The 27,127-nt window shown below is 41.1% G+C and overlaps 1 protein-coding gene across 1 annotated transcript in view; it reads left to right on the forward strand.

The window, feature by feature from the left end:
• GRB14 (growth factor receptor bound protein 14) overlaps window positions 1-27,127 on the forward strand; it is a 79,574-nt gene that overhangs the window by 42,558 nt on the left and 9,889 nt on the right. The window contains exons 8-12 of the mRNA XM_040440281.1: window positions 18,508-18,585; window positions 21,427-21,543; window positions 22,919-22,988; window positions 24,475-24,562; window positions 26,937-27,030. Coding sequence (XP_040296215.1) covers window positions 18,508-18,585; window positions 21,427-21,543; window positions 22,919-22,988; window positions 24,475-24,562; window positions 26,937-27,030 — 447 coding nt within the window. The remainder of the gene's footprint in view (window positions 1-18,507; window positions 18,586-21,426; window positions 21,544-22,918; window positions 22,989-24,474; window positions 24,563-26,936; window positions 27,031-27,127) is intronic.

A 27,127-nucleotide genomic window follows, 5' to 3' on the forward strand; every position in this document is an offset into this window, starting at 1 on the left:
CCCTAACTCCCCAGGTTCTAGTTATCTTCAGAAAGAAAAAATTATAGATACAGAGACCCATGTTTTGATGCAGGAGAACGGGACTACGGGTGGCGCGGGAGAGCGGGGATCCCCTGCAGTACCTGCAGAGATGGATGTAAAGATAATGAAGGACATATTTTGAGGATGGAAAATGTAATGGGGAGTATAGTGACACAGATTGGGGCAGTGCAAACTGATGTCAGTTTAATACATGATGAGTTGGAGAAAATAAGGCAGAGATTACATGAGATGGAAAAAAGGATTCCCGCTTTGGAGCATTCTGTTGAGAAATTAGAGAAGGAGGTTGTATTTCTAAAACAGATAAATAATAAGATGGAACAAAAATTAATAAATCAAGAAGATAGATAGAGAAGAACAAATATAAGATGCGTAGGGATCCCAGAACGGGAAGAAGGGGATAATTGTATAGAATTCATTGAGAGATGAATAAAAGAGAACTGCAAGGAGGGCACTCTCTCCCCCTTGTTCGCTATTGAAAGAGCACATAGGGTTCCTACAAAAAAGAGGGTCCCAGGGGACTACCCCAGACATATGTTAGTGAAATGCTTACTTGCTAAGGATCGAGATACAATATTGTCTGACGCTAGAACCTCTGAAAAATACCAGATACATGGTGAAAAGATAAGACTCTTCCCAGATTACTCAGCTGACACTAATGCACGTAGAAAAGAGTTTATAACCGTTAAAAAGAGATTAAGGGAAGCAGGTTTGAAGTATAGCTTACTCTTTCCGGCAAAATTAAGATTGGAATATAAAGGAAGGGTTGAATTCTTTCAGACACCAGTAGAAGTCAGTGAATGGGCGGACGAGATGGATCTTTGAGGGGGGTGGGGTGGAGGGGGGATATGGAGCCATTATGCTAAGTAATGGAGCTGCCTCGACTGCTGACCAGCAGAGTGGGGGCTATTCAGAAGGGTGGGAGGGAAAAGGTATTTTGGAGAAGAGAGGGAGGGGACGTGGATTTTTTTTTTCTCTTCCCTCTCGGCTAGATGGTTAAGATTCTTTCATTGAACGTGAGAGGTTTACGAGAAAGAATAAAGAGATACGCTATCCTTGAGTGGATGAAGAGGTTTTTGCCAGCCATCGTTTGCCTCCAAGAGACACACTTAGATAAAGAATCTTTAAGGTGGTTGGAAAAGAGATGGATAGTGGAAGGGTACTATTCGGTATATACTACTTATTCTAGAGGGGTCTCAATTTTGATACATGATAAGATTAAATTTGAGTGTGTTGCATACGAGGCGGATGACTGTGGTAGATTCATGTTGTATAGACAAGAATGTATAATGATTGCGATAGGAGACTATAATGCCGTAATGGATCCACTCAGGGATAGAATGTCTAGCATAGGGAGAAGAACACAAAATGTAGATTTGTTTAAATTGGCCTTGGAATTTAACTGGATTGATGTTTGGCGTTATCTGAACCGGGAAGAAATCATGTATTCCTGTTATTCTAAATCACATCAAACTTGGTCAAGAATAGATATGGTCTTGGGAAATAAAAATCTAATGTCCCAAAATAGGATAAAGATAAAGTATTTGCCTATGGCTTTATCCGATCATAGTGCTGTGGTAATGGAATTGGACTTGAACAGAAAGATAAACTTGCCAATGTTTAAGTTTAATCCTCATTGGTTATCATTAATCTCAGATAAAGAAAGTATAATGGTATCATTTTTTTTTTCAGCAGAATAATATCTCCGCTAGTAGATTGATAGTTTGGGATACTGCCAAGGCATATTTAAGAGGATTGTTGTTTAAAAGGGTCAATTATTGGAAGAAAAGTACTAAAGAAAAAGGCAATATATTGGAAAAAAACTAGAAGAAGCAAGATTAGTATGTATAATGAACCCTACTGAAAATAATAGGAAGGAATGGGAGGAGGAACAGGAAAAGCTAAAAATACATCAGTTAGAGAGAAGTAGGAAAGAATTGTTCTTCCAAGGATTTCGGTTAGCCTCAGAGGGAGAAAAGGTTGGTAAAATTTTAGCGGGTATTGTAAAAAATCAGAGAGGGAAATCATGGATAGAGGCAATTAGAGACAACACGGACTAAATAATTAGTTCACCTGAAGGAATTAAAAAAGTTTTTGTGGACTATTTCCAGGAACTTTATAAGTCTAGGGTACAATATTCGAAAATAGATTTGTAGAAATATCTATTTTAGAAATAAAGAAGGTTTTGGGTAAGGTGAAACCTGCAAAAACACCAGGGTGTGATGGACTCCCTTTTGAAAGACCTTTGCGCAGGTGTTAATACCAGAATTAAAAATGACACTGTGTGAGGCTCAAAAAATAGGTGACTTACCAGATTCCATGAAAGAAGCAATTATTACATTGATTCCAAAAAAGGGTAAAGAACAATTAGACCCCGGTTCATATAGACCAATATCTTTGTTAAATACGGACGTTAAAATTCTGGCAAAGGTTCTGGCAGGTAGGCTTTCTAAGGTGATTTAAGGTATAATCCATGAAGATCAGACAGGTTTTATACCCGGAAGAACGATTTATTCAAATATAAGAAGGTTGTACCTTAATATCGAAGCTAATAGAACATAAATTAGTGAGAAAGCTTTTTTTGGATGCCCAAAAGGCATTTGATTGTATCGAGTGGGAGTATTTATGGGCAGTTTTGAAAAGGGTTGGTATAGGGGAGGGATTTATAAGATGGATTCAACTTATATATTCTAATCCGAGGTCTAGGGTGATGGTGGATGGGAGCTTGTCCCTGCCTCTTGCCCTTTACCGGGGCACTAGGCAAGGATGCCCTCTCTCCTCATTACTATTTGCTATTGCAATTGAGCCCTTGGCAAGTATAATAAGAAATTATAGGGAGTGTAAAGGTTTTTTAATATGTGGAAGGAGATGAAAAATTAATAATGTACGCTGATGATATTTTATTATTTATGCACAACACTGGGGATCAGTTTAATAGAGAAATAGATATAATAAGTTCGTTATTTTTTTCTGGTTTAAATATTAACTGGGGGAAATCCCATATGATGCTATTAGGAGATGGGCAATCACAGAGGGACTCAAGGGTGCATGTGCTTTAGAAACATGAGAGTTTTAAATATTTAGGTATACAAATCTCCGGAAATATAGAAGAATATGAAAAGTTAAATGTACTGCCCGTAATAAAAGAACTTAGAACTAAAATACATATTTGGAAAAGATTACCGTTGTCAATTCAGGGTTGGGTAAACCTAATAAAAATGACTTTTCTTCCAAAAATACTGTATGTCCTACAAAATGCCCCATTGAGGTTGCCGAAGAAGATTTTTAGGTTATTAGATAGTCTAATGGGGGATTTTATTTGGAAAGGTGCTATCCCTAGGATAAAGAAAGAAGTGCTTCAGCTCCCAGTAAGAGTGGGTGGATTAGCTGTTCCTAATTGTTTTTTTTTTATTATTTAATAACACAATATAGTCAGATAAAAGGGAGTTTGAATGGTTTAGTGGAAAGGCAGGAATTAAATAAATTGGGTTGGAGAGTGAAATGGAATCACATAGAGGTATTGGAGTCAGGTACACTGGGGAAAAATACTATAGGAAATAGAATATTGAATTCAATGGAGTATATATGGGTGGAAGTAAAAAAAATATTAGAGATTAAAGATTATTTGCAGTACACACCTCTTTGGAAAAATATTAATTTAAAGGAATTGCAAACGATTAGGCTTTATATAGACTGGGAAAAATAGGGGATGAAATATTTAGGTCAAGTATTTGAGGAAGATACACTGAAGGATTTTCATACCTTGGTTAGGGAGTTTGGGATCCCCCAAAAGGATATCTATAAATATTTCCAGCTTAAAAATGCTTTGAAGACATCGGTGCATTTAGATAAATTCAGAAAGGAACAATCCGATAGAATAGATAAATTAACCAATGGTGGAGAAAAAAGAGGAACAACTGCAAAAAGATATGGGATTTTGATGGAACGGATTACAATACTTGCTAGAGGAAAATGGGAAAAAGAGCTTCTATTTTTTACGGAAGAAAAATGGAAAGATGCTCTTAGAAGTTATACCATGGTGTCGGAAAGGGGCTCACATAAGATATCTCAGTTTTTTATAGTGCATAGGCTACACCGATCTCCTTGGGTTTTAAAGAGAATGGGTGTGAGATCTTCTGATAAGTGCCCAAAATGTAGGGGAGAGAACGCAGACCTTATACACTGTTTTTGGAGATGCCCTAAACTTTTTAGGTATTGGAAAGAAATAGCAGAGATCGTATTAGTATTTTTGAATGTTCAAGTTTTTGAAGACCCAGTAGTTTTCATATTAGGGGCAACTGAACATCTGAAGTTAAATAAAGAGATACGACTGGTTTTGGGTAAAGTACTATTTCAAGCTAGACTCCTTATACTTAGGAAATGGGTAAATGGAGACCCCCCTACAGTGGGACAGTGGCGAGAAGCAGTTGCTAATCTGATTAAAGTGGAACGGGTGACCGAGAGATATACTGAAAAAAACTGAACAAATTGATGAAATATGGAAAAAATGGTTATACTAGGGCCGGATGTTTATGTTTTGTTTTTTTTTTCTCCTTCTTTTTCCTCGTCCCTCTCTCTCTCTCTCTCTCCAAGGGTGGTGGGGTGGGTATTTGGGGTAAAATGTTACTATAATATTCATTGGTGTAATATGGATTTTTGTATTCTTTGTGATTTTTGTATATGTTTTTATATAATTTAAATAAAAAAAGAGTTAAAATATATTTAAAAAAAGTGCCATGCTGATAGACTCATACCCAAAAAGACTGAGTGCTGTAATAAAATCAAAAGGTGCTTCAACAAAGTATTCAACAAAGTATTCAACAAAGATTTCAGTTTGTTTTTCAATTGAGTTGTACAGTTTATAGGTCACATTAAAAGGTGGAAAAAGTTCCGAAATGATTTATCTTTGTCTCATTTTTTTACATCACAGAAACCTGACATTTTAACAGGGGTGTGTAGACTTTTTATATCCACTGTATCTGCACCAAAACCTTCGTTTTCCAGCTTGCTAAAGTCAGAAAATGTTGTCGCAAGTGCTGGTGTCACGGCTGAGGATGGGGGAAATCCTCAGCCGTGTGCAGCCCGATGATGTTTAGGTTGCTTGGCCATGTAGACAGGATTAGGGAGCAGGTCACCTCCTAAGGCATCCCTAACCTGACCCTAGCTCCTAGTTACATGGGCCAACCTTGATGGTAGGAGGGCCCATGCTCCGGAACCTAAAAGTCCCTGCTGGCCCTCAAGATGACCCTCACCTAGGAGCTGAGTAAGACAAGCCCACTCCTCCTAGACACGGAGGAGCAGGAGTCTCAACGGCCAAGCTGCAGGAAAAGGGGAGACATAAACAGCTCTATGGATATGGCAGGTGAACTAGAGTTCCACCTACCTGCCACAGCCTTGCTGACTGGATCCCTGTGTTAGCAGGGTGCAGATCATAAACGCATCCCCACACAGGGACCCAGATCCATAGCTGCACAAAGGGAGACATATAAAACATCACACAGACATCACACATAACTGGAAATAACTTAAGCACAATATGGTTATGACATTAAGGTTTATGACCACAGGGGTGGCTCTTACTGGCAGGTAATAAATACATGAGGCTGCTCTCAGCTAAGCATGGCTGAAGCAACCTGAAGGCCTGCAAAAGCAGTGAGGCTTTATAGGCCAAGAAGCCACACCCCACAGTCGGACACACCCAGTGATCACACACACTAGGAAGGGGATTAACCCTTCCAACACCAGGGAAGGGAAAACACCACTTAAAGGGAACGTGCACACAATAACATAAAACACAGTGCACACATCCACACATCACACACAAAACCGCATGCGCAGCGTAGCGAGCTGCATGGCACAGCTCAGCCTGCTACGCTGCCACATACATACTGTTGCCAGCGGCAACCACAGGTGAGGCCAATACCACAGCCCTCACCTGTGATTGAACACCAATGAAAACCGCTGACAACCGCATGCGGTTCAGGAGTCACGGTCATAGCCATGGCCGTGACACTCCCACCCCTCAAAGCCCCCCCACCAAAAAAAAACACGTGAGGGACTCAGACAAGGGGATAGGAGAAGGGGACGTCCACTCTCAGTGCCGGTTCTAAAAAGGGGTCGCTGTCAGCTGCATCCTCTCCCGGCTCACACTAGCCAGTCCGACGAGGACTGCAGCCCGCACCAGCAACAAAGAGAAAAGAACCACTGAGAGATGGACGAGGGGACTCTCCACTCACGTCCCCACTCCAGTCGCTGCCAGCAGACACTCCTAACCAGCAAGCAGCCGGACCACCTACGGAGTGCTGCCAGCAAACGACCAGAGATGGGAACATGGAGAGGGACGAGGGATCCCCAACACGGACACGGAAGGAAAGGTGGCGGGGAATACGCCACCAACCGTGCCGTTAACGGAGAACCCCCAGGAACGCTCTCCCTCCGGAGAACGCGCATGCAGGCCACATGGATATGGCACTGCATGCTGCACCCTCTTTCGAAGGTATGCATACCGCATACCAGACACACACCCCGTGTAGTAAAATCAGGGGGACGCCACACGAGGCAACGGTGAAGGGATGGCGGGGAAACGCCACTCACCGCGCCATCAGAGGCGAAACCCCCAGAACGCTCTCCCTCCGAAGAGCGCGCATGTAACCCTTCCGCAGAGGGCGGTACATGCTTCCCCCTCTTTCGAGGGAACATACTCCCACCCCTCAAAGCCCCTCCCAACAAAAAAGGGGAAGGTTGGTGAGGCTTAGAAAACAATGGGAGGGGGGGAGGGGGGGGAGGGGAAAGACAAACAAAGGGGACACCAACACGGACAACGGTGAGCAAGGAATGGCGGGGAATGCCACTCACCGCGCCGTAAATGGTGAAAGCCCCATAACGCTCTCCCTCCGGAGAACGCGCATGCACCCTATCCGTAGATAGCGGTGCATGCTTTACCCTCTTTCGAGGGAGCGCCACGTAAGAGCGACTGTGGTCATACTGTCACGGCTGAGGATGGGGGAAATCCTCAGCCGTGTGCAGCCCGATGATGTTTAGGTTGCTTGGCCATGTAGACAGGATTAGGGAGCAGGTCACCTCCTAAGGCATCCCTAACCTGACCCTAGCTCCTAGTTACATGGGCCAACCTTGATGGTAGGAGGGCCCATGCTCCGGAACCTAAAAGTCCCTGCTGGCCCTCAAGATGACCCTCACCTAGGAGCTGAGTAAGACAAGCCCACTCCTCCTAGACACGGAGGAGCAGGAGTCTCAACGGCCAAGCTGCAGGAAAAGGGGAGACATAAACAGCTCTATGGATATGGCAGGTGAACTAGAGTTCCACCTACCTGCCACAGCCTTGCTGACTGGATCCCTGTGTTAGCAGGGTGCAGATCATAAACGCATCCCCACACAGGGACCCAGATCCATAGCTGCACAAAGGGAGACATATAAAACATCACACAGACATCACACATAACTGGAAATAACTTAAGCACAATATGGTTATGACATTAAGGTTTATGACCACAGGGGTGGCTCTTACTGGCAGGTAATAAATACATGAGGCTGCTCTCAGCTAAGCATGGCTGAAGCAACCTGAAGGCCTGCAAAAGCAGTGAGGCTTTATAGGCCAAGAAGCCACACCCCACAGTCGGACACACCCAGTGATCACACACACTAGGAAGGGGATTAACCCTTCCAACACCAGGGAAGGGAAAACACCACTTAAAGGGAACGTGCACACAATAACATAAAACACAGTGCACACATCCACACATCACACACAAAACCGCATGCGCAGCGTAGCGAGCTGCATGGCACAGCTCAGCCTGCTACGCTGCCACATACATACTGTTGCCAGCGGCAACCACAGGTGAGGCCAATACCACAGCCCTCACCTGTGATTGAACACCAATGAAAACCGCTGACAACCGCATGCGGTTCAGGAGTCACGGTCATAGCCATGGCCGTGACAGCTGGTTTGTGTCAAAACTTAGATTAACCACAGAAATGAGTGCAAAACATACCAATAATAAGTCATAAAATATAAAGTTTATTAATAACAAATGTTAAAAATAATATTCACAGTACATGATTGTGAATAGGTGGGGACAAACAGACAGTTACACACCACCTCAAATACGGACTCTCCAACTATAACAAAATGCAACTGAAATGGCGACCTCAAAAGATGTTAATGACAAATCCCAAATACAGGGTATGGCGGTCGTGTCTGTATAAAGTGCACAAGAGTATAAGGATGTGGCAGAAAGGGACCAGTGCATATAAAGAGCAGCAAAGTTACAAACATGTAAACTCGCTAACTACTAATGCGACATAAATGGCAACATACCGATGTGAAGAGAGGTGATAAGAGGGTGACGTTTCGCGTATGATCGCTTCCTCAGGAGGAGTGAAAGGTAGGGGGGAAAAGGCATGTTTAAAAAGGGAAGGCTTACCTATGGGTGAACAGAACCCTAAACACATACTTACAGATGTCCTCATCACCGGAGCGGCGCATGACCTATCGACACCTGCCATGTAATACTGCTTCCGCCCTTCCCCTGAGGCCGATGGAGGAGAGGGCGGTCACAACGTGATGACGTGGATCGCCGTCGCCACCATCGCATCCAAGCAGAGAGTGGGCGGAAGCAGACCGGCAGGCAGAACAGTCATGCGCACTAGTGACGTCTATGTAGAAGACAGCAATCAGGATCAGAAGTAAAATGCATTTAGTAATAAGACTATGTTTCTTTGAAAAATGGGGCATATCGATAGCTCAGAACTGGCTTAGGAATCATATTGAAATGCATTTTAATTCGCTCTCCTTACTTCTGATCCTGATTGCTGTCTTCTGCACTTTATACAGACTCGACCGCCATACCCTGTATTTGGGATTTGTCATTAACATCTCTTGAGGTCGCCATTACAGTTGCATTTTGTTATAGTTGGAGAGTCCGTATTTGAGGTGGTGTGTAACTGTCTGTTTGTCCCCAACTATTCACAATCATGTACTGTGAATATTATTTTTAGCATTTGTTATTAATAAACTTTATATTTTATGACTTATTATTGGTACGTTTTGCACTCATTTATGTGGTTTATCTAAGTATTTGGAGTGTGCCGTTTATTTGAGACCGCATCGTGATTTGTGTCAAAACTTGCGACTTTCTACCTTTTTTCGACACTTTAGCCACTTTTACACAAAAATGGGCGGGATGTTGGCTTCAGGAAGCAGGTTGTGGGTGGGAGGTCCACGGCCCAACTAATTTAATAACAGAAAACTAGTGCACTTTTCATTTGAAATCATTATTTTGCGCTAAGAAGTATAATCCGCTGTGCCTAGCTGATCAGTTTTGGTTTTCCAGCTTGGCAATGGGGTGTAGATTACCGGAAAAGACCACAACGTAAACTAAAATTGGCAAAAAGTAAGGCAACCAATATTTGGTGTAAAGTTAAACAAAAGTGTCTAGATTTATACCAGACATGATACAGTGTGGCATATCTTTATACCGTCTATCTAAGTTTACCTTGTCTACATTTTATAGAGGATTAGTAAATGTGCCCCATTGTGTTCAGTAGTTCTCCACAGAGCTGCAGGTAAACCTAAGGGACACTGTAAGCTCTGCTACATCTACAGTATATGTTACAGTTATCCTAAACATAGTAACATAGTTTATAAGGCGAAAAAAGACATCTGTCCATCCAGTTCGGCCTGTTGTCCTGCAAGTTGATCCAGAGGAAGGCAAAAAAAAAACTCTGAGGTAGAAGCCAATTTTCCCCACTTAAGGGGAAAAACAATTCCTTCCCGACTCCAATCAGGCAATCAGATAACTCCCTGGATCAACGACCCCTCTCTAGTAGCTATAGCCTGTAATATTATTACGCTCCAGAAATACATCCAGACCCCTCCTGAACTCTTTTAGTGAACTCACCATCACCACCTCCTCAGGCAGAGAGCTCCATAGTCTCACTGCTCTTACCGTAAAGAATCCTCTTCTATGTTTGTGTACAAACCTTCTTTCCTCCAGACGCAGAGGATGTCCCCTCGTCACAGTCACAGTCCTGGGGATAAATAGATGATGGGAGAGATCTCTGTACTGACCCTTGATATATTTATACATAGGTATTAGATCTCCCCTCAGTTGCCTTTTTTCTAAAGTGAATAACCCTAATTTTGATAATCTTTCAGGGTACTGTAGCTGCCCCATTCCAGTTATTACTTTAGTTGCCCTCCTCTGAACCCTCTCCAGCTCTGCTATGTCTGCCTTGTTCACAGGGGTCTAGAACGGTACACAGTACTCCATGTGTGGTCTGACAAGTGATTTGTAAAGTGGTAGGACTATGTTCTTATCATGGGCATCTACGCCCACTATCTTATTGGCCTTGGCAGCAGCTGCTTGACACTGGTTTCTACAGCTTAGTTTGCTGTTTACTAAAATTCCTAGATCCTTTTTCATGTCAGTGTTACCGAGTGTTTTACCATTTAGTATGTACGGGTGACTTGCATTATTCCTTCCCATGTGCATAACCTTTCATTTGTCAGTGTTAAACCTCTTCTGCCACTTCTCTGCCCAAGCCTCCAATATATCCAGATCCATCTGTAGCAGTATACTGTCCTCTTCCATGTTAATTACTTTACACAGTTTATGTCACGACCCTTGGTCATGGTCGTGACTCCTTGGGAGCCGCATGCAGTTACCCGCGGTTTAGGTGTTGTATCAACCGCAGCTGGGGGCACTTGGTGGTTTGCCTCAGGTGCGGTTGCCGCGGATAACAAGCATGCGTGCGGTTGCCCTTGGCAACGTGTTTTATGTGCACTCCCTTTGTCTGTTTGTGGTGCACTAGGTCATGTGTTGTATGCACGGAGACACCTTCCTTTACCTACGGTTGTCCGCGGCAACGTTGTTGTTGTGTGCATGTGGTGGCAGGGTCTCGGCCTGCTGGCTGTTCCCCAGAACATTTTTGCCACGCATGCCGTTGCTGGCGGTAACAGGTGAGTGTGTTTGTGTGTTTCTTAGTTTGTGTGCACTTCCCCTTATATGTGAGTTTTCCCTTCTGTGTGCTGGAAGGGTTAACTTCCTTCCCAGTGTGTGTGATGTCACTGGGTGTGGTTGACCGGTGGGTGTGGCCTTTTGGCCTATATAGCCTGAGTCTCTTGCAGGCTCCAGTAGGTTGCTTCAGCCCTGCTAGCTGGAGCAGCCTCCTGTGTATTTTACCATCTACCAGTGGGGGCCTCCCTTCTGGTCATAAAACCTTTGTTACACGGTGTTATCTAGGTGTGTGTGGGGTTTCTGTATCATTGCAGCTTATGGTCCGGGTCCCTGTGTGATGTCTGTGTGTGCTGTCATTGTTGGTGTCCTGAACTAACAGCACCTGCACATGGGTTCCTGGTTGTGTTGCTCTGTGACAGGTGAGTGTTGTGTTGATTGCGTTTGCCTGTCACTGCCATAAGGTGTTTACTGTTTCCCCTTGTTGCTTGGCCATTGAGACTCCTGCTCCTCCGTGCCAAGGAGGAGTAGGTCGTCTCACCCAGCTCCTAGGTCAGGGATCTGCGGAGGGTCAGCAGGGATCCGAGGTTCCTGAGTATGGGCCCTCCTACCATCAAGGTCGGCCCATGCAGGTAGGAGACAGGGTCAGAGTTAGGGACGTAACAGGAGGTGACCTGCTCCCTAATTCTGTGTTGTTTGGCCAAGTGGTAACCCTACCATCTCCTGGCACCGCACGGCTGGGGGTTTCCCCCACCACCAGCCGTGACAGTTTAGTGTCATCTGCAAAAATTGATATTTTACTGTGCAAGCCTTCTACAAGATCATTAATAAATATATTGAAGCGGATAGGGCCCAATACTGACCCCTGAGGTACTCCACTAGTGACAGTGACCCAATCTGAGTGTGTACCATTAATAACTAACCTCTGTTTTCTATCACTGAGCCAGTTACTTACCCACATACAGACTTTTTCTCCCAGTGCAAGCATTCTCATTTTATATACTAACCTTTCATGCGGTACATTGTCAAATGCTTTGGAGAAGTCCAAATATACGACATCCATTATTTGCTTATTTTCATTGAGGTACTCCAAGATAGCATCTCTTAGAAAACCTTTAAACAGTTTACCTATGAAAGATGTTAAACTTTCCGGCCTATAGTTTCCGGGCTTTGTTTTTGGACACTTTTTGAATATTGGCACCATTTGCTATGCGCCAATCCTGTAGAACACTCCCTGTCAGTATAGAGTCCGCAAATATCAGAAATAAGGGTCTGACTATGACATTATTTAATTCTCTTAGGATACAGGGGTGTATGCCAACCGGTCCTGACGATTTGTCTATTTTAATCTTTTTAAGACACCGTTGTACTTCTTCCTGGGTCAGACAGGGCACTTTTAATTGGGAATTTGCTTTTACATTCTGTATTTCATCTGACAGTTTATTTTTCTCAGTGAATACATTGGAGAAAAAAATATTTAATAGCTTTGCTTTCTCCTCATCGCTCTCTGCAACTCCCCCCTCATTACTCTGTACACCTTCAGATTTATACTTTTTACCATTTATACAATTGAAAAACATTTTAGGGTTAGTTTTGCTCTCTTTGGCAATTAATCTCTTGGTCTCTAGTTTGGCTGATTTTATTAGTTTTTTCCATATTCTTTTGTTTTCCTTATAGTTTTTCATTGCTTCCTTGCTACCCTCCTGTTTTAGTGATTTGAATGCTTTCTTTTAGCTCTATTTAACCACATTGTTTTTTTCTTGTTCCTCAACCTTTTATTCCCATACGGTATGTACCTCTCACAATTAGTTTTTAGGATGCTTTTGAAAATATCCCATTTTGTGGCTGTATTTTTATTTTTGAGGAATTTGTCCCAGTTAGTTAGGCCTATGTCCTCTCTTAGCTTTTTTGAAGTTTGGTATTTTTGTTCCTCCCTGAAGAAAAACTCTTTTAAATGACAATTGAAAGGTTATTACTTTATGGTCACTATTTCCCAAGTGTCCCCCAACCTGCACCTCTGTTGTTCTGTCAGGTCTATTGGTTAATACTAAGTCCAGTATGGCCATCCCTCTAGTCGGGTCCTGAACCAGTTGGGAAATATAATTGTCTTTGGTTATTGCCAAGAACCTACTTCCTTTATGAGATATACAGGTTTCAGTTTCCCAGTCTATATCTGGGTAGTTGAAGTCCCCCATAATAATGACCTCATTATGATCTGCTGCCTCGTCTATCTCGTTTAGTAGCAGATTTTCTTTATTATTGTTTTTGCCTCCATGTATTTCTACCCACAGTGACTCTACATGTTCATGTCCCTCACTTATATCTTCTCAAACTGTGGGCTTTAGACAGGACTTTACAGAAAGGCAGACCCCTCCCACTCTCCGATTTTGGCGATTCTTTCTTAACAGACTGTAACCCTGTACATTAACTTCTCAGTCATAGCTATCATCCAGCCATGTCTCAGTTATTCCCACTATGGCATTACAAAAGGCATTTGCAGTAAAGTCTTTTATTGTATAGATGAGAGGTGCAGCTCACCAACGTGAATAGAAATTACAAAGCCATTGGCATCATAGTCCAGACAATGGTGATGTTCCATTGACCTCTTTGTGTTGAAAATTTAGTGTTTGAATTAAGATCTGTTTGCACGTGAGGGACTTTCGCAACATCTTTCACAGGTTATAGAAAACGTATACTTTGCCCACATCATGGAAAAGAATCAGCTACAGAATTAGGCTGAGGATTAGCCACATTGAATAGGGTATGTCCACACATTCAGGTCTCCAGCTTTTGTGGAAGCTAAAATTAGGAGTGAGTCCTGGTTTTTGCTTCCAGAACTATATCAGGAAACCTCATTGTGTGGCGGTACACTTAGGGTTGATTTTTACCTAGTTGGAAGGGACAATTGATGGTGGTATGGTGGCATTCACTCTTGTGAGCCACTTAGCAGAGTTGTCAGTAGGTCACCACTTTCAGCTTGTAATGACTGTACACTATTGAGCTTCATGTTCCCTGTAGCATCCTCAGCCTGTTATCTCTGAAGTGCAGAAGGACGCCATGCCCCAAAATGTAAATAGTAGATATACCTGCAAGGGCAGCAAGCAAATTCTATTACTACCTGTCCCAAAATGGCTTGTTTAGTGATAGTTTAGTCATTCCAACCATGGGCACAGCTTGAAAGGACTTGAATGCAGGTGACCTTACTTAAAACTTAAAGAGGCTTGGAAAAGCATTTTCATCTCTTGCTCTAGAGGACCTGTCTGGTCCTGCGTTAGACAGGAACCCAACTGTTCTGAATGGCCATGGTGTAATGCTTAATTACCCCTGTGGTGGCACCTCATTACACACTTACTATTAGGTTTCCTCACCAATTTCAGATGAGTGATGAGGGTCTCAACAGGGGAATACTTTGCGATCAACCTACTGTCAAGGGACCCTTCCAATAAGTATGGATTCTGCAAAATGGTGGAACATGACCCAGTTACCTCACTGGCACCAACGCTATTGCCAAGATCCTTTAAGCACCTCTAGATTGCTCAGTGATTGCCCAATGTTTTAGTCTGCTTCAGAGCATATGTAATATTTGGGCTATAGGGAAAAAATATAGAATCTAGTTCCTTTGAAAAGCTACTCCATTACATTACATAAGGGATTTACTTGGGTTTTGTATAAATAAATTCAGATTTGAGTAACCATCCCATCACAATTCTCGAACCCGTTGTCCTCTGACTCTGGAATTTTAGATCAAACTCTTTATTATCTTGACCTGATCTGTGGGATTGATGGTCATTAAAATAGTTTTTCAACTCTTGACATAGTTGTACTTGGCACAGTGCTGCCTCCTCTGGAATTCCATTTGTCAGGCCCCACAGCCATCTGAATGACATTCCTTTAATTTTTAACTGAAGGACATGAAATGTAAATGGTATAAAGTGTGTATATAAACTGTATACAGGAGGGTGCCATGTACGCTTCAGAGAGTTTCCAAGTGAGTGTGGTTGATGGTATAAACAATCAGTAAGCAATGACAGTAATATTATCCCCTGCTGTTATGGTTTGCCAGCTTTATGTATGACTTGATGACATGGGATACTTAAGGTCTTTTTACTTGGGCAGCATGTTGATTGGCGCTCGTGAAGTGCTATTTACATGCAGCAGAAACCAGCTTTTATTTGGCAGCACATCTACTGTTTACATAGTGTGCTGTGCTGCCCACTAATGAGAACTTTTAGTTCAACATAAAAGTTGTGCTCATCCATAGTGTTGATCGCGAATATTCAAATCCCGAATTTTAATCGCAAATATCGCCACTTCGAGAATTTTCTCCAGTCTCAGGAAACTTCTAGCAGCTTGAAAAATGTAGCAAAAGTGACCCACGCTTGTATTGCGAGCACATTATGCGAATATTACATTGCCGATTTTCGCAATCAAGAAAATAGCAAATTCGCAAATTCGCAAATTTATGACGAATATTCGCCCAAATATTTGCGAAATATCGCAAATTCGAATATTGGCCCTGCTGCTCATCACTAATCACCCAACAAATTTGCTAATTTGTCGGGTGATAGTGGCGTGTCAACACAGGTCAACGATCGGTAACAATCGGGTTTTCATTCTGGATTTTCGACCCTCGGCCCTAAGCCTAGTAAAGAATAATAAAAGTAAACAGAAGTTAAATACGTATTGTTTGTCGGTCTGCAGGATTTTCTGTATGTTCCTGAAACCAGAAGAACATGGTATAATTACTTGCTGATCTCTTAATTTTTAGCCAGATGAATTGCTCAGTGGATATAGATTAGCCAAGGGTGGTGCTTAACAATATTTGTGTCCTACTGCAGACAAAACTGAGGGGGAGGCTCCTGCTGCAGCCAGTTATCTTACAGTCAGACATAGGATTATGAGGAGGAGCAAAATGGATGATCTTCTGGGACACATTACACATTGAGAACAGATGGGTCCCAGATCAGGGGTCCCAGCCTGGGGAAGCAACAGGCTGCGCCAAGACCTGTGGGAACCGGGACCCTCTGACCCTGTGTGGGATAGGCACCGAGTTGTGTTTTAAAGAGCTGGGTGGTAGACCCAGATCCAAATAGAGAGGGAAACCACTGTGTAGTTAGTGGCCAGACGGCCAAGGATTTGTGTTTGCACCCAAGTCTGCAGCATTGGAGTGGCTTCTTGAAGTGTGCCAACCGTCTAAGCTGAGAAGATGGCGATCCTGGAGAGCTAAGTGACCTTGAGTGTCACAAGATATATATATATATATAGACCAAAAGTTTGGACACACCTTCTCATTCAAAGAGTTTTCTTTATTTTCATGACTATGAAGGCATCAAAACTATGAATTAACACATGTGGAATTATATACATAACAAACAAGTGTGAAACAACTGAAAATGTCATATTCTAGGTTCTTCAAAGTAGCCACCTTTTGCTTTGATTACTGCTTTGCACACTCTTGGCATTCTCTTGATGAGCTTCAAAAGGTAGTCCCCTGAAATGGTCTTCCAACAGTCTTGAAGGAGTTCCCAGAGATGCTTAGCACTTGTTGGCCCTCTTGCCTTCACTCTGCGGTCCAGCTCACCCCAAACCATCTCGATTGGGTTCAGGTCCAGTGACTGTGGAGGCCAGGTCATCTGGCGCAGCACCCCATCACTCTCCTTCATGGTCAAATAGCCCTTACTTTCAAAGTTTTCCCAATTTTTCGGCTGACTGACTGACCTTCATTTCTTAAAGTAATGATGGCCACTCGTTTTTCTTTACTTAGCTGCTTTTTTCTTGCCATAATACAAATTCTAACAGTCTATTCAGTAGGACTGTCAGCTGTGTATCCACCTGACTTCTCCTCAATGCCACTGATGGTCCCAACCCCATTTATAAGGCAAGAAATCCCACTTATTAAACCTGACAGGGCACAACTGTGAAGTGAAAACCATTTCAGGGGACTACCTCTTGAAGCTCATCAAGAGAATGCCAAGAGTGTGCAAAGCAGTAATCAAAGCAAAAGGTGGCTACTTTGAAGAACCTAGAATATGACATATTTTCAGTTGTTTCACACTTGTTTGTTATGTATATAATTCCACATGTGTTAATTCATAGTTTTGATGCCTTCAGTGTGAATCTACAATTTTCATAGTCATGAAAATAAAGAAAACTCTTTGAATGAGAAGGTGTGTCCAAACTTTTGGTCTGTACTGTATATATACAGGTGAAACACGAAAAATTTGAATATCGTGCAAAAGTCCATTTATTTCAGTAATGCAACTTAAAAGGAATTACATTAATGTAGCTTAAAATTAGAATTTTGTGAAAAGGTTCAATATTCTAGGCTCAAAGTGTCACACTCTAGTCAGCTAATTAATCCATACCCCCTGAGCAAAGGGCACCTCAAAATTGAGACTTTGGGGTTTTCATAAACTGTAAGCCATAAGCATCCAAATTATAACAAATAAAGGCTTGAAATACTGAAGATATGATACTTTGATACAATGTAAAGTAGTCAGTGTACATCTTGTATAACAGTGTAAATTTGGTGTGCCCTCAAAATAACTCAACACACAGCCATTAATGTCTAAACCTCTGGCACCAAAAGTGAGTACACCCCTAAGTGAAAATTGCCAAATTGTGCCCAAAGTGTCAATATTTTGTGTGACCACCATTATTTTCAAACACTGCCATAACTCTCTTGGTCATGGAGTTCACTAGAGCTTCACAGGTTTCCACTGGAATCCTCTTCCACTAAGTTATTTTGAGGGCACACCAAATTTCACTGTTATACAAGCTGTACACTGACTAATTTACATTGTATCATATAAATGTTGTCCCATTAAAAGATATAATAAAATATTTACAAAAATGTGAGATACTGTATATATATTTCTCAGTTTTTAGTGCATCATTGCACAAAATAGCATAAGAGGAAAGGAAGAGTTTAAGAAAAAAAATGCTTGGATACCTGATATTAACATGACCTGTCGTGACTTTTACAAATGAAATCTGAGTACCAGATCTATTTCCTTCCAGCATCAGTTTTTTCCTTTTAACCCCAGTTTTGGAGTTGCAGCCCTGTTAATTATGGTGCCCTATATGCTAATTGAGTATGAGTGTGGTCTCTTCTCTTCTGTTGAGGTGGAGTCTTCTGCATCACTCTGATGATTTTCTATAATCACGAACCTGGTGAGAGGTGTTTGGCCCAGCATGGTCTTACTAAATAAGACAGATGCAGAACAATTTACCTCGAGTGAGCAAATGTGGTTGCTAACCCTTGGCAAGCAATACTCAGCATATAGGTCACCATAAGGAATGCAATTACATCAAAAAACAACAAAAAAGGCAGAATACTCATGGGGCCGTTAATAATTAGGACACGTACTTAATTTAAATTTGTTAAACCTATGAAAGGTCCTCTTTAGGTAGCTACCAAATCTGAACAGTTTCAGTACTCTATACTGGATGAAGAGTTCATTCCTTCTAATAATATATCTATGTTCATTTTCAGTATGGTAAACAGATTTACCAAAATTATCTCAAACCTCAACAAAAAGATGATCTGAATGGGCACAGTCTATCAGCGATGGTATGTATTGTGATATAATGCATAAGTGTCTGCAACTGTCTGCTAGCATCATGGTGGCACAAGTCACCCTTAAGGCCTACCATATAACAACTACCTAAAAATAAATACAGTACCATCTTCTTCTGATAAATGGACCAAGACACCTTATTAGGGGATTACCAACTAATAATTGTTAAATAATTGGATAAATAATTAAATAGATAATTCAAACCATGAATGAATAAACTTTCACCAGAAAAAATAGTCCATCAATGGGTCCATCCATAATCCTCCCAGAATTATCTGGGCAACAATTCCACACTAATAAAGCAAGCCGATGGTCAGATAAATAGGAAGGGTAGGATGCAAATGTTCTGTCTTCTTCAAGCTGCACCCGATATGCTGAACTGCTGACTGATAAATGGTAAGCTTTCCCGCCATTCGTTAGCATAGCCAATCCACAAGGCCTTTATTTCCGTCGCTAATAGATGGTACCCAATTAAAGATGATTGCTGCTGTCCATGTTGCTGTGCAATACATTTACAGGTATAAAAAACAATGCAACACGTGTGGGATCATACCAAACCCCCCAAAAAAGAACATATCCCCAAAACGACACAAAAGGTACAAACATTATATCTTTATTGTAATAAATATATATCAAAGACAATTACAAAAAGCTGCAGGACATACTGAGATATGGAACAAAAAAAGCACCCCCCCCCCCAAAAAAAAAGGGTACAATGGTGAAATAATCAAAAGAATGCAACCACACCCTTGATAACAGCTATGTAAATTGCTGAAAAACCCACCTGTGTCATGTGTGATCTCCCAATCAATTAACAAACCTACCACAGGCAATATAGTGGTAATTGTGGAAGTACACATGAATAGACATATAAATCATTAATGATAGGTGATCCTCCACAATGGTACACCCACCTTTATAAGTAAACTAAACCAACATAAAAAATATTGCCAGTGATATGGAATGAGAAGTAACCAAAGGAGATCAAACAGTCACAGTGAAGTGATATAATTAAACATCATAAAATAGTTACCTACAGGTAGTGGCAAAAAGCAGATAAAGAAGGTTATTGACCATAAATTAAAACCCATTACATAAATAAAACTGAGTAATAATATCGTATAAACATGGGCTACTAGCCACTTTGGGGAAGGCCAGGAGCCTTTTTTTTGTTCCATATCTCAGTATGTCCTGCAACTTTTTGTAATTGTCTTTGATATATATTTATCACAATAAAGATATAATGTTTGTAACTTTATGTGTGGTTTTGTGGGTATGTTCTTTTTTGGAGGTTTTGGGCAATAAATCTGTAGGACATTCAGTGCCGGCCCCAGGGTGACCCTAATGACATTACCACTACTAAAGATAAAAGGGGGAGAAAAAAAAAGGAAGGAGGGGGCAGAAGTCCCATGGCCCCTAACCATTATCAGGTAATGAAAATCTTGTATAGGATAACAATAAAACTAGTTTACCTCCATAGTAATGTAGAATACAGAGTATAACTAAACCTGCTGTTTCGCTGTGTACACAGACACACTGATTTGTGTGTACGTGCCATTGTTTTTGGTAATGTAGTTCAGTACTGCACCATGGTCCCTTCATTCTGTTTATAGTAATGCCAGTTAAACATTGATGGCTATCCTAAGCCTTTATGAATGGTTCCATTGGGGGACTGAAATGTTGCTGAACATCGGGTGAATAAAGCATGTTTTTGTGAAGCTATTTTGGATTGCTGCTCTTTTTACTATTTGGGGTTTCATTCGAGCTGGTTTTTTGTCTAACCTTTTCAGATTTGCACCCTACGTGATTAAAGCTTTTTGCTGTGCTGCTCCACATTGGGTTTGCATTAATGACTTTCTTAAAAAGATTGCCCATCTTTTGAGGGGTTTTTTGGCAAACCCCCACCTGACCAGGCCTGCAAAAGGGAAGCATACTTATCTGCTCCGTGCCGCTGGGTCTTGACTCCGTCTCTCCTCTTCCTTGGTTGCCTTGTTCGAGTTCCCTGTTGTCTACATCCACAGCCAGGACCCAGCAGCGCGGAGCAGGTAAGTATGCTTCCCTTTTGCAGGTCTAATCAGGTAGTATGGGTTTGCCCCCCAAAACGGTGGCCAAGCCCTTTAATGTTTTCTCACTACCAGAAGTTTTAGAATGTTTTCAGAATCTTCCCTCACATCCTGATTAATGGGCTACTGACTGTCAGGAACCTGCCAGTCCTCATGACAAAGGAGAAGCATGGCGGCTTCTTCAATCTGTTTCCCTGCATAGAGGTGCTCCTTTATACTTACTGTGCACTTGAATGGAGCTGTAATTTTCCACACAGTAGGTAGATAGTAGTGCGGCTGTGTAGGGAAAAAGTTGAAGACCCTTCATTCTTGGGATCAATGAAGGTCCCAAAGGTCAGACTCCTAACAATTATAATGTTATGGCATATTCTATGCCATAACATTATAAAAAGGAAATATCCATTGAATATCTATTATCTAGACCTCTACAGAGGCATACAGAGTGTCTATGGGTTCACATTAAGGACCCAAAAGCACTCTGTACGGTTCCTACATAATACAGGAAGATATGTGCTATAAATTGTTTTCTTAGAGTCTCATTTCTGTATATATTCTTCACTGTCATGTGTCAAACTAGGGGCATATTGAATGGGAGTATCGGCTCACTGGTGGTGATGGTTTGTATGATTGTATGATGTTATGTAATGGTGTGATTATAAGCATACCTGTAATTTTCCAATGTATTTATTATAGAGTCTATCCATTGTTGCACTGGACTACTACTTTTATGCCTGCATGACTTCATTGACATATGTATTTCTGTATTTGTAGAGAAGCATATCCGAAAACTCTCTTGTGGCAATGGACTTCTCAGGCCATAAAACCAGAGTCATCGAAAATCCCACAGAAGCTTTGTCCATTGCTCTTCAAGAAGGACTGTTATGGAGGGTATATTTGATGTCTACGTAGCTACTAAATATGTATATCTCTCAGCAGGCCACTGAAGAGTATGTTTATTGCCTTAATTTACCAGATATAAGCTGATATATTGGTATATTGGTATTGGTATATTCCTTTCACTACCACTACCAGAGGCGGACTGGGAACTTAAAGTGTCTCTGTTAAAAAAAAACTAAAAGCGGCACCATGTTGTATGTGGGTTCAAAATGACAAAAGGCAGGGCCAATATAAGTAGGCAAGGCTAACATACTAAGGTAGGGCCAACAATACTGTAGTGCAGCAAAAAATACTGCCGCAGCAGAACCAAATACACAGTGCAGCACAATACTGCCATCCCAACTGCAGCATTCAACTCTTTCAGGTCCTAAGGAGATGATATAGTTGAATGCAGGAGGGCCATAAGTACCAGATGCTCTTAGCATTAATTAATGCTGACAACATCAGATCACTATGTACCTGACCGGAGGCCATGAGGAGATCTTGGGGACCCCACTGTGCATCAGCCCATCAAGAAATTTCCCTGTATGGTCTATGGCTTTTCTATCCCTGACCACTATTATTGTTTAAGGCCTTTCCTAAAATCAAAAAGGTCTAAATACAGCACCACTATTGTCAATGATTTATGTCTGGTATTGAAGTCCAGCCAATTTAAGGACAGTGGGCTGGGATGAGAGTGGCACTGTTTCTGGAGAGAAAATGCATTTAGAAATTGGTAAGAATTGTGTATTTTTTTGCACATGACTATTGTTGAGCGAACTTCTGTTTTAAGTTCGGCGTCTAAAGTTCGGCTTCCGGTTAGCGAAGAATCCCGATATGGATTCCGAATTCCGTTGTGCTCCGTGGTAGCGGAATCAATAATCGGCCATTATTGATTCCGCTACCACGGACCACAACGGAATTCGGAATCCATATTGGGATTCTTCGCTAACCGGAAGCCGAACTTTAGACGCCGAACTTAAAACAGAAGTTCGCTCAACACTACACATGACATATTAAATTTAGCAACCTTTACAAGTAATACTCCCACACAAACCCACAAGGAGTTTGCTGGTCTCTTGGGTAGAACCCACAGTGTTGCCTGATCTACGGAGGTCCAGGTTGACTTGGGTCATGTGGACACAGCAGCCAGTCATTGGCTGCAGTGGTGACATGTTTCCCATGCATCACGTGACCTAGTGACATGATGCATGGGAGACACATCACTACTGCAGCCAGTCATTGGCAGCAGTGGTCACATGATATCTTAGGACACCTGAGAGCCACAACAACCTGTGGGAATGAAGAAGCCAGAACATAGCTGCAGGGATCAGATAAGTACATATTTTTTGCACTTTATATTACAGTTTTCTTATATTTTATACAGAGGAAAAGCTGTGGACGGATCAGTGCCCATGTTGTCCCTACAACGTCTCAAAATTCAAAACTGAACATAGGTATGTTAACAATATATGTTTTGATGTCCATATGGACAGGTGTTGTCTTCATGAGTCAACCAATTAAATATTTTTTTCACTTTATGTGGATTTTTAAAATTAAAAAAATACAACATATTTCTGGATAATTCCATTAAGATTTGCTTGCCTTTGTGCTATTATGTGTAATAATATTTAGATTGTGTAATACCATCAAAGCTGTAATAGTAAAGATACCACTTACACAATGAATACAGATACTTGAAAATTTTAATTACTGTAAATCATTAATGTTATAAAAATAATAGCTGTACTACGAAGGGAAGAAGCAGAATTTCTACTCATATTTATTTAGGATTTATTTGTTTTTACATCATGATACTTTTGTTCATTAAAGGGTTGTAAAAACACATGATAGGTTTATTCCTCAAATGGTAGTACATATCTGCCCATGGGCTGTATCTGGTATTCCAGCTCAACTACACCTAAAGGAGTTCTCTGGTTTCAGTGTGAAATATTTTTTCTGCCCGGAGTACCCCAAACACTGAATATTTTTGCCCTATACACCAGTTTTTTTTATATCAGAACTTTCCCTTTTTCTCATCTTAACTGTATCTCTGCAGGATGTTTACATGTATAACTTCCTGTTTTCATCAGCTTCCTGCTGGGGTTCTAACCAAAGCCAGCATGCTTTGCTCTGTAATGTTCTTAGGGCTTACTTGGCCTGTCACACTGTTATTTCCCATTATTTATGCAGTAGAAACACCCCTACACCTCATCTCACCATGTTAGCTAGGCAGAGCAAGCCCTGTGAAACATTACAGCTAATAATGCTGGAATTGGTTAGCGAACCCAACAGGAGTCTGATAAAGACAGGAAGTTCTGCTTGTAAACATCCTGCCAGGACACAGTGAAGCTGAAAAAAAATCAAGGAAAGTGCACACATATAAACAGGTATATGGGGCAATGATAATGAGATGACTACTGAAAGTGATCTCTGCAGAACAGAGTCTTGATACATTATTAGGCTTAGTGATTAGTGTTCAAATTGCAAGATTCTAGGATTTTGTTTAAAATATAGATGGTGATATTCTAAAAAGAATATAATTAACATAGAAACATGATTTACAAAAAAGGTCATTCACTTTAAAGGGTTATTCCCATCTGAACATTTATGTCATAGCCACATGTGTTGGTCCTACCTCTGGGACCTGCACCTATCTCGAGAACAGCTGCTGTGGATTAAGAGATGGCCGTACATGTCAGGCTGTCTTCATTCACTTTTGAGAGTTCTGAAAATAGTAGAGAGTGCTTACTCCATGGCAACTGTTCTTATCGGACACTTATGTCATATCCTGTGGATGTAACAGGAAGGGAATATTACTATAATTAGACTAGCAGTATTTTTTTATATTTGATATTTGTTTACTGATCTAAATGGGCAGATATCAGATGTTGACCTGCTTGATGATTACCATTATATTTATTCATTCATTATGATATATAGCGATCCATATGTCACAACCCTGGTTCCACCATAAAATATCAAGAGATGAAGCACAGAAACTGATACATCAGCAAGGTCTTGTAAATGGGTAAGTTACTTTCGGGATGTTGAGGGCTTCCCCAGTTTTTAAAATAATTTTCATACAGCCAATCAGAGAATGTTTGGTACTGTAATAGAACCCATTGGAGGAATTTATTATGCACCAGTTTTCTGTCATAAACAAAAAAGGAGATTTTTTTCCAAAGCTGGATTTGGCAAAAATATGGGACTTTTTTTTAAACTTTTATTCTGCCCTTGCCACTTTTTTAAAGTGGTTTTGGCTTGGTAAGAGGGAGCAGTGCCTCCCACATTCTGACAGATTTACTATAATTGTACCCCAAACTTGTGTAAATTATAGTGCAAATTTACATCAGTTCATAGCTAATTTGGACTTGCTTTTCTTCTGCAGGGATCGCCACAAGATGCAGGAAATGTATCGAAACCTGCACTTCTTAATACATTTGGCGTATCTTACTCCAGAACACTTCTGATATATGAAACCCCAGTCTTAATAATTTCCCCCCTTTGGGAACAATTTATTGTCAAGGAGTCCAATACATGTTTTCCCAGATTAGTTATTTATATGACACAAGAACACGTCATAAGACTCTTTTTATTTTGTCCTATCACTGAAATCCTTATATTCCTGAGAATCATCTGTTTTTAGTCCTGATTATCAAAACATTCCCAGTGAATGGAAACTGTTCTCAACTGGGTGCCAAGTCAGGTGCCACTGATATCCCAGATCTGTTGATTCCGGTATTCTGTTCCTATGTTGGAACAGAATACCAAAATCTGGCCATAGATACTGTATGCATATTGCTTTATCTTTCCAAGATCAAAATGATCAATCAATTAAAATCCAAAGGGGGAATTTTTTAAGAAGAAGTGGCACAACGGATTATTAACCAAGTTACTTAAAAGTGGGGAGATTGGGCAACTATTATTATACTAGGTGTGATAAACAGATGGTATGTTTTTGATTATCGTATTGTCTTGTCCTCCATTATTATATAGTTTACTGGGTACCATTCAAAATTATTTTTCTACCACTTCCCCCAGAAATAGACATTCTTTTTGTTCAGTCTTGCTGCTGGATAATATACTGTAAAATCTGTAAGAAAAGTGTCTGAGTTAATGTTTTCATTTCTGGATCAGAGAGGCGTTTTGAAGTTCAGCTCTTGTGCAGTGGAAGCCAGCTGGTGTACTACACAAACTTGACAGCTTGGACCTATAGAGATGAATCAATACTCCAGTCATTGAAGTTTCTCTGAAAGCATAATCATACTTTTCAGTATTATCTCCTTCCACTTCTAAGCCAAAGAAGTTCTATTTATAAAACCCATCTGATTCTTTTAAAAGTTTTGAAATGCCGTGCGGCGCTATTGAAAGCCGTTATTCTATGTCGAGTTAGACAATTTAAAAATGTCCTTAGAAGCTTGGCATGCAAATTCTATAATTTAAATACCACAGTCTAATATTGCATGTGAAGAACTTTTCTTTCTATTTATGGAAAATAATGTAAATTTTTGAATTTGTTTCTTTAACTATTTTCCACATGGAAAAACTAAATAATAGAAAACACCTCTGAGTTCAATTATCCGAATAAGAACTCTCTACTTGAGGACTGGTAACAAGCTAAACCATAGTCAGGGTCAAACCGAGGTCAGGTTAGGCATAGTATCTGCAAACTGATAAACAGTCCGATGTCAGGCGGGCAGACCAGGGTTAGACAGAAGTCGGTACACAGGCAGGAAAACATATAACAGCACATCTTTTCAAGACACTAGTGTACTAGAACCTATTGCTCAGGCATTCTTACACAGGGGACGGTGCCTTAAGTACTCTAAAATGACTGTTCATAGGCTGGGGAAGATTAAGTGAGTGGTGGCCCATTAAGATCCAGAGGAGATGTGTGCGTGCGCCCCATGGGGCAGTTAGAGACACAGCCAATAAGGAAGGAAAGCCAGGCAGCTCCAGTGACTGAGCCCACTGAGAAGGAGGAGAGAAATGGCAGCTGGTCCGAACCACTGTAGTGGAGGGGCAGATGAGCAGACTGGCGCCTGTGCCCACCATGGAGATTGGAGCGGCAATAGGCATGAGCCACCAATATAATAGTTTGTAATATATATGACAATAACGCCAGGGAGACCTATAGGCCTACCGTGCCTCTGTGACTTTTGATAAATCTGGTCCCCAATAGGTTCTGTGAGAAAACATTTGCTAATATAAGCCCCAACATAGTTCCTTTCCTGTTATCTATAGGGGCCTCAACTAGAGACAGGTTCCTTTGCTAATGCAGAATTACATTAAGAAATAAATTATACTGTAGGAAAGGATTATAATGTCAGAGAAAATCTGAGATATTAAAAAAAATATTTTGATTTAATTATGTGTTAATCATATGAAATTTCCATTTTTAGTGTATTTTTGGTCCGGGACAGCCAAAGTACTCCAAAATCATTTGTCCTTTCTTTGTGTTATGGGCAGAAGATAAAGCATTTCCAGATTCTACCTGTAAGTAACATGTTCCCCACCTTCTGTATATCCTGTTCAGCGACCCCGGAAGGGGAGAATAAAAAGGATAGACACACCCTAGTTTTGAGGCTTCTGC

This window comes from Bufo bufo, chromosome 7 (assembly GCF_905171765.1).
Source record: "Bufo bufo chromosome 7, aBufBuf1.1, whole genome shotgun sequence".
NCBI classification, from domain to species: Eukaryota; Metazoa; Chordata; class Amphibia; order Anura; family Bufonidae; genus Bufo; species Bufo bufo.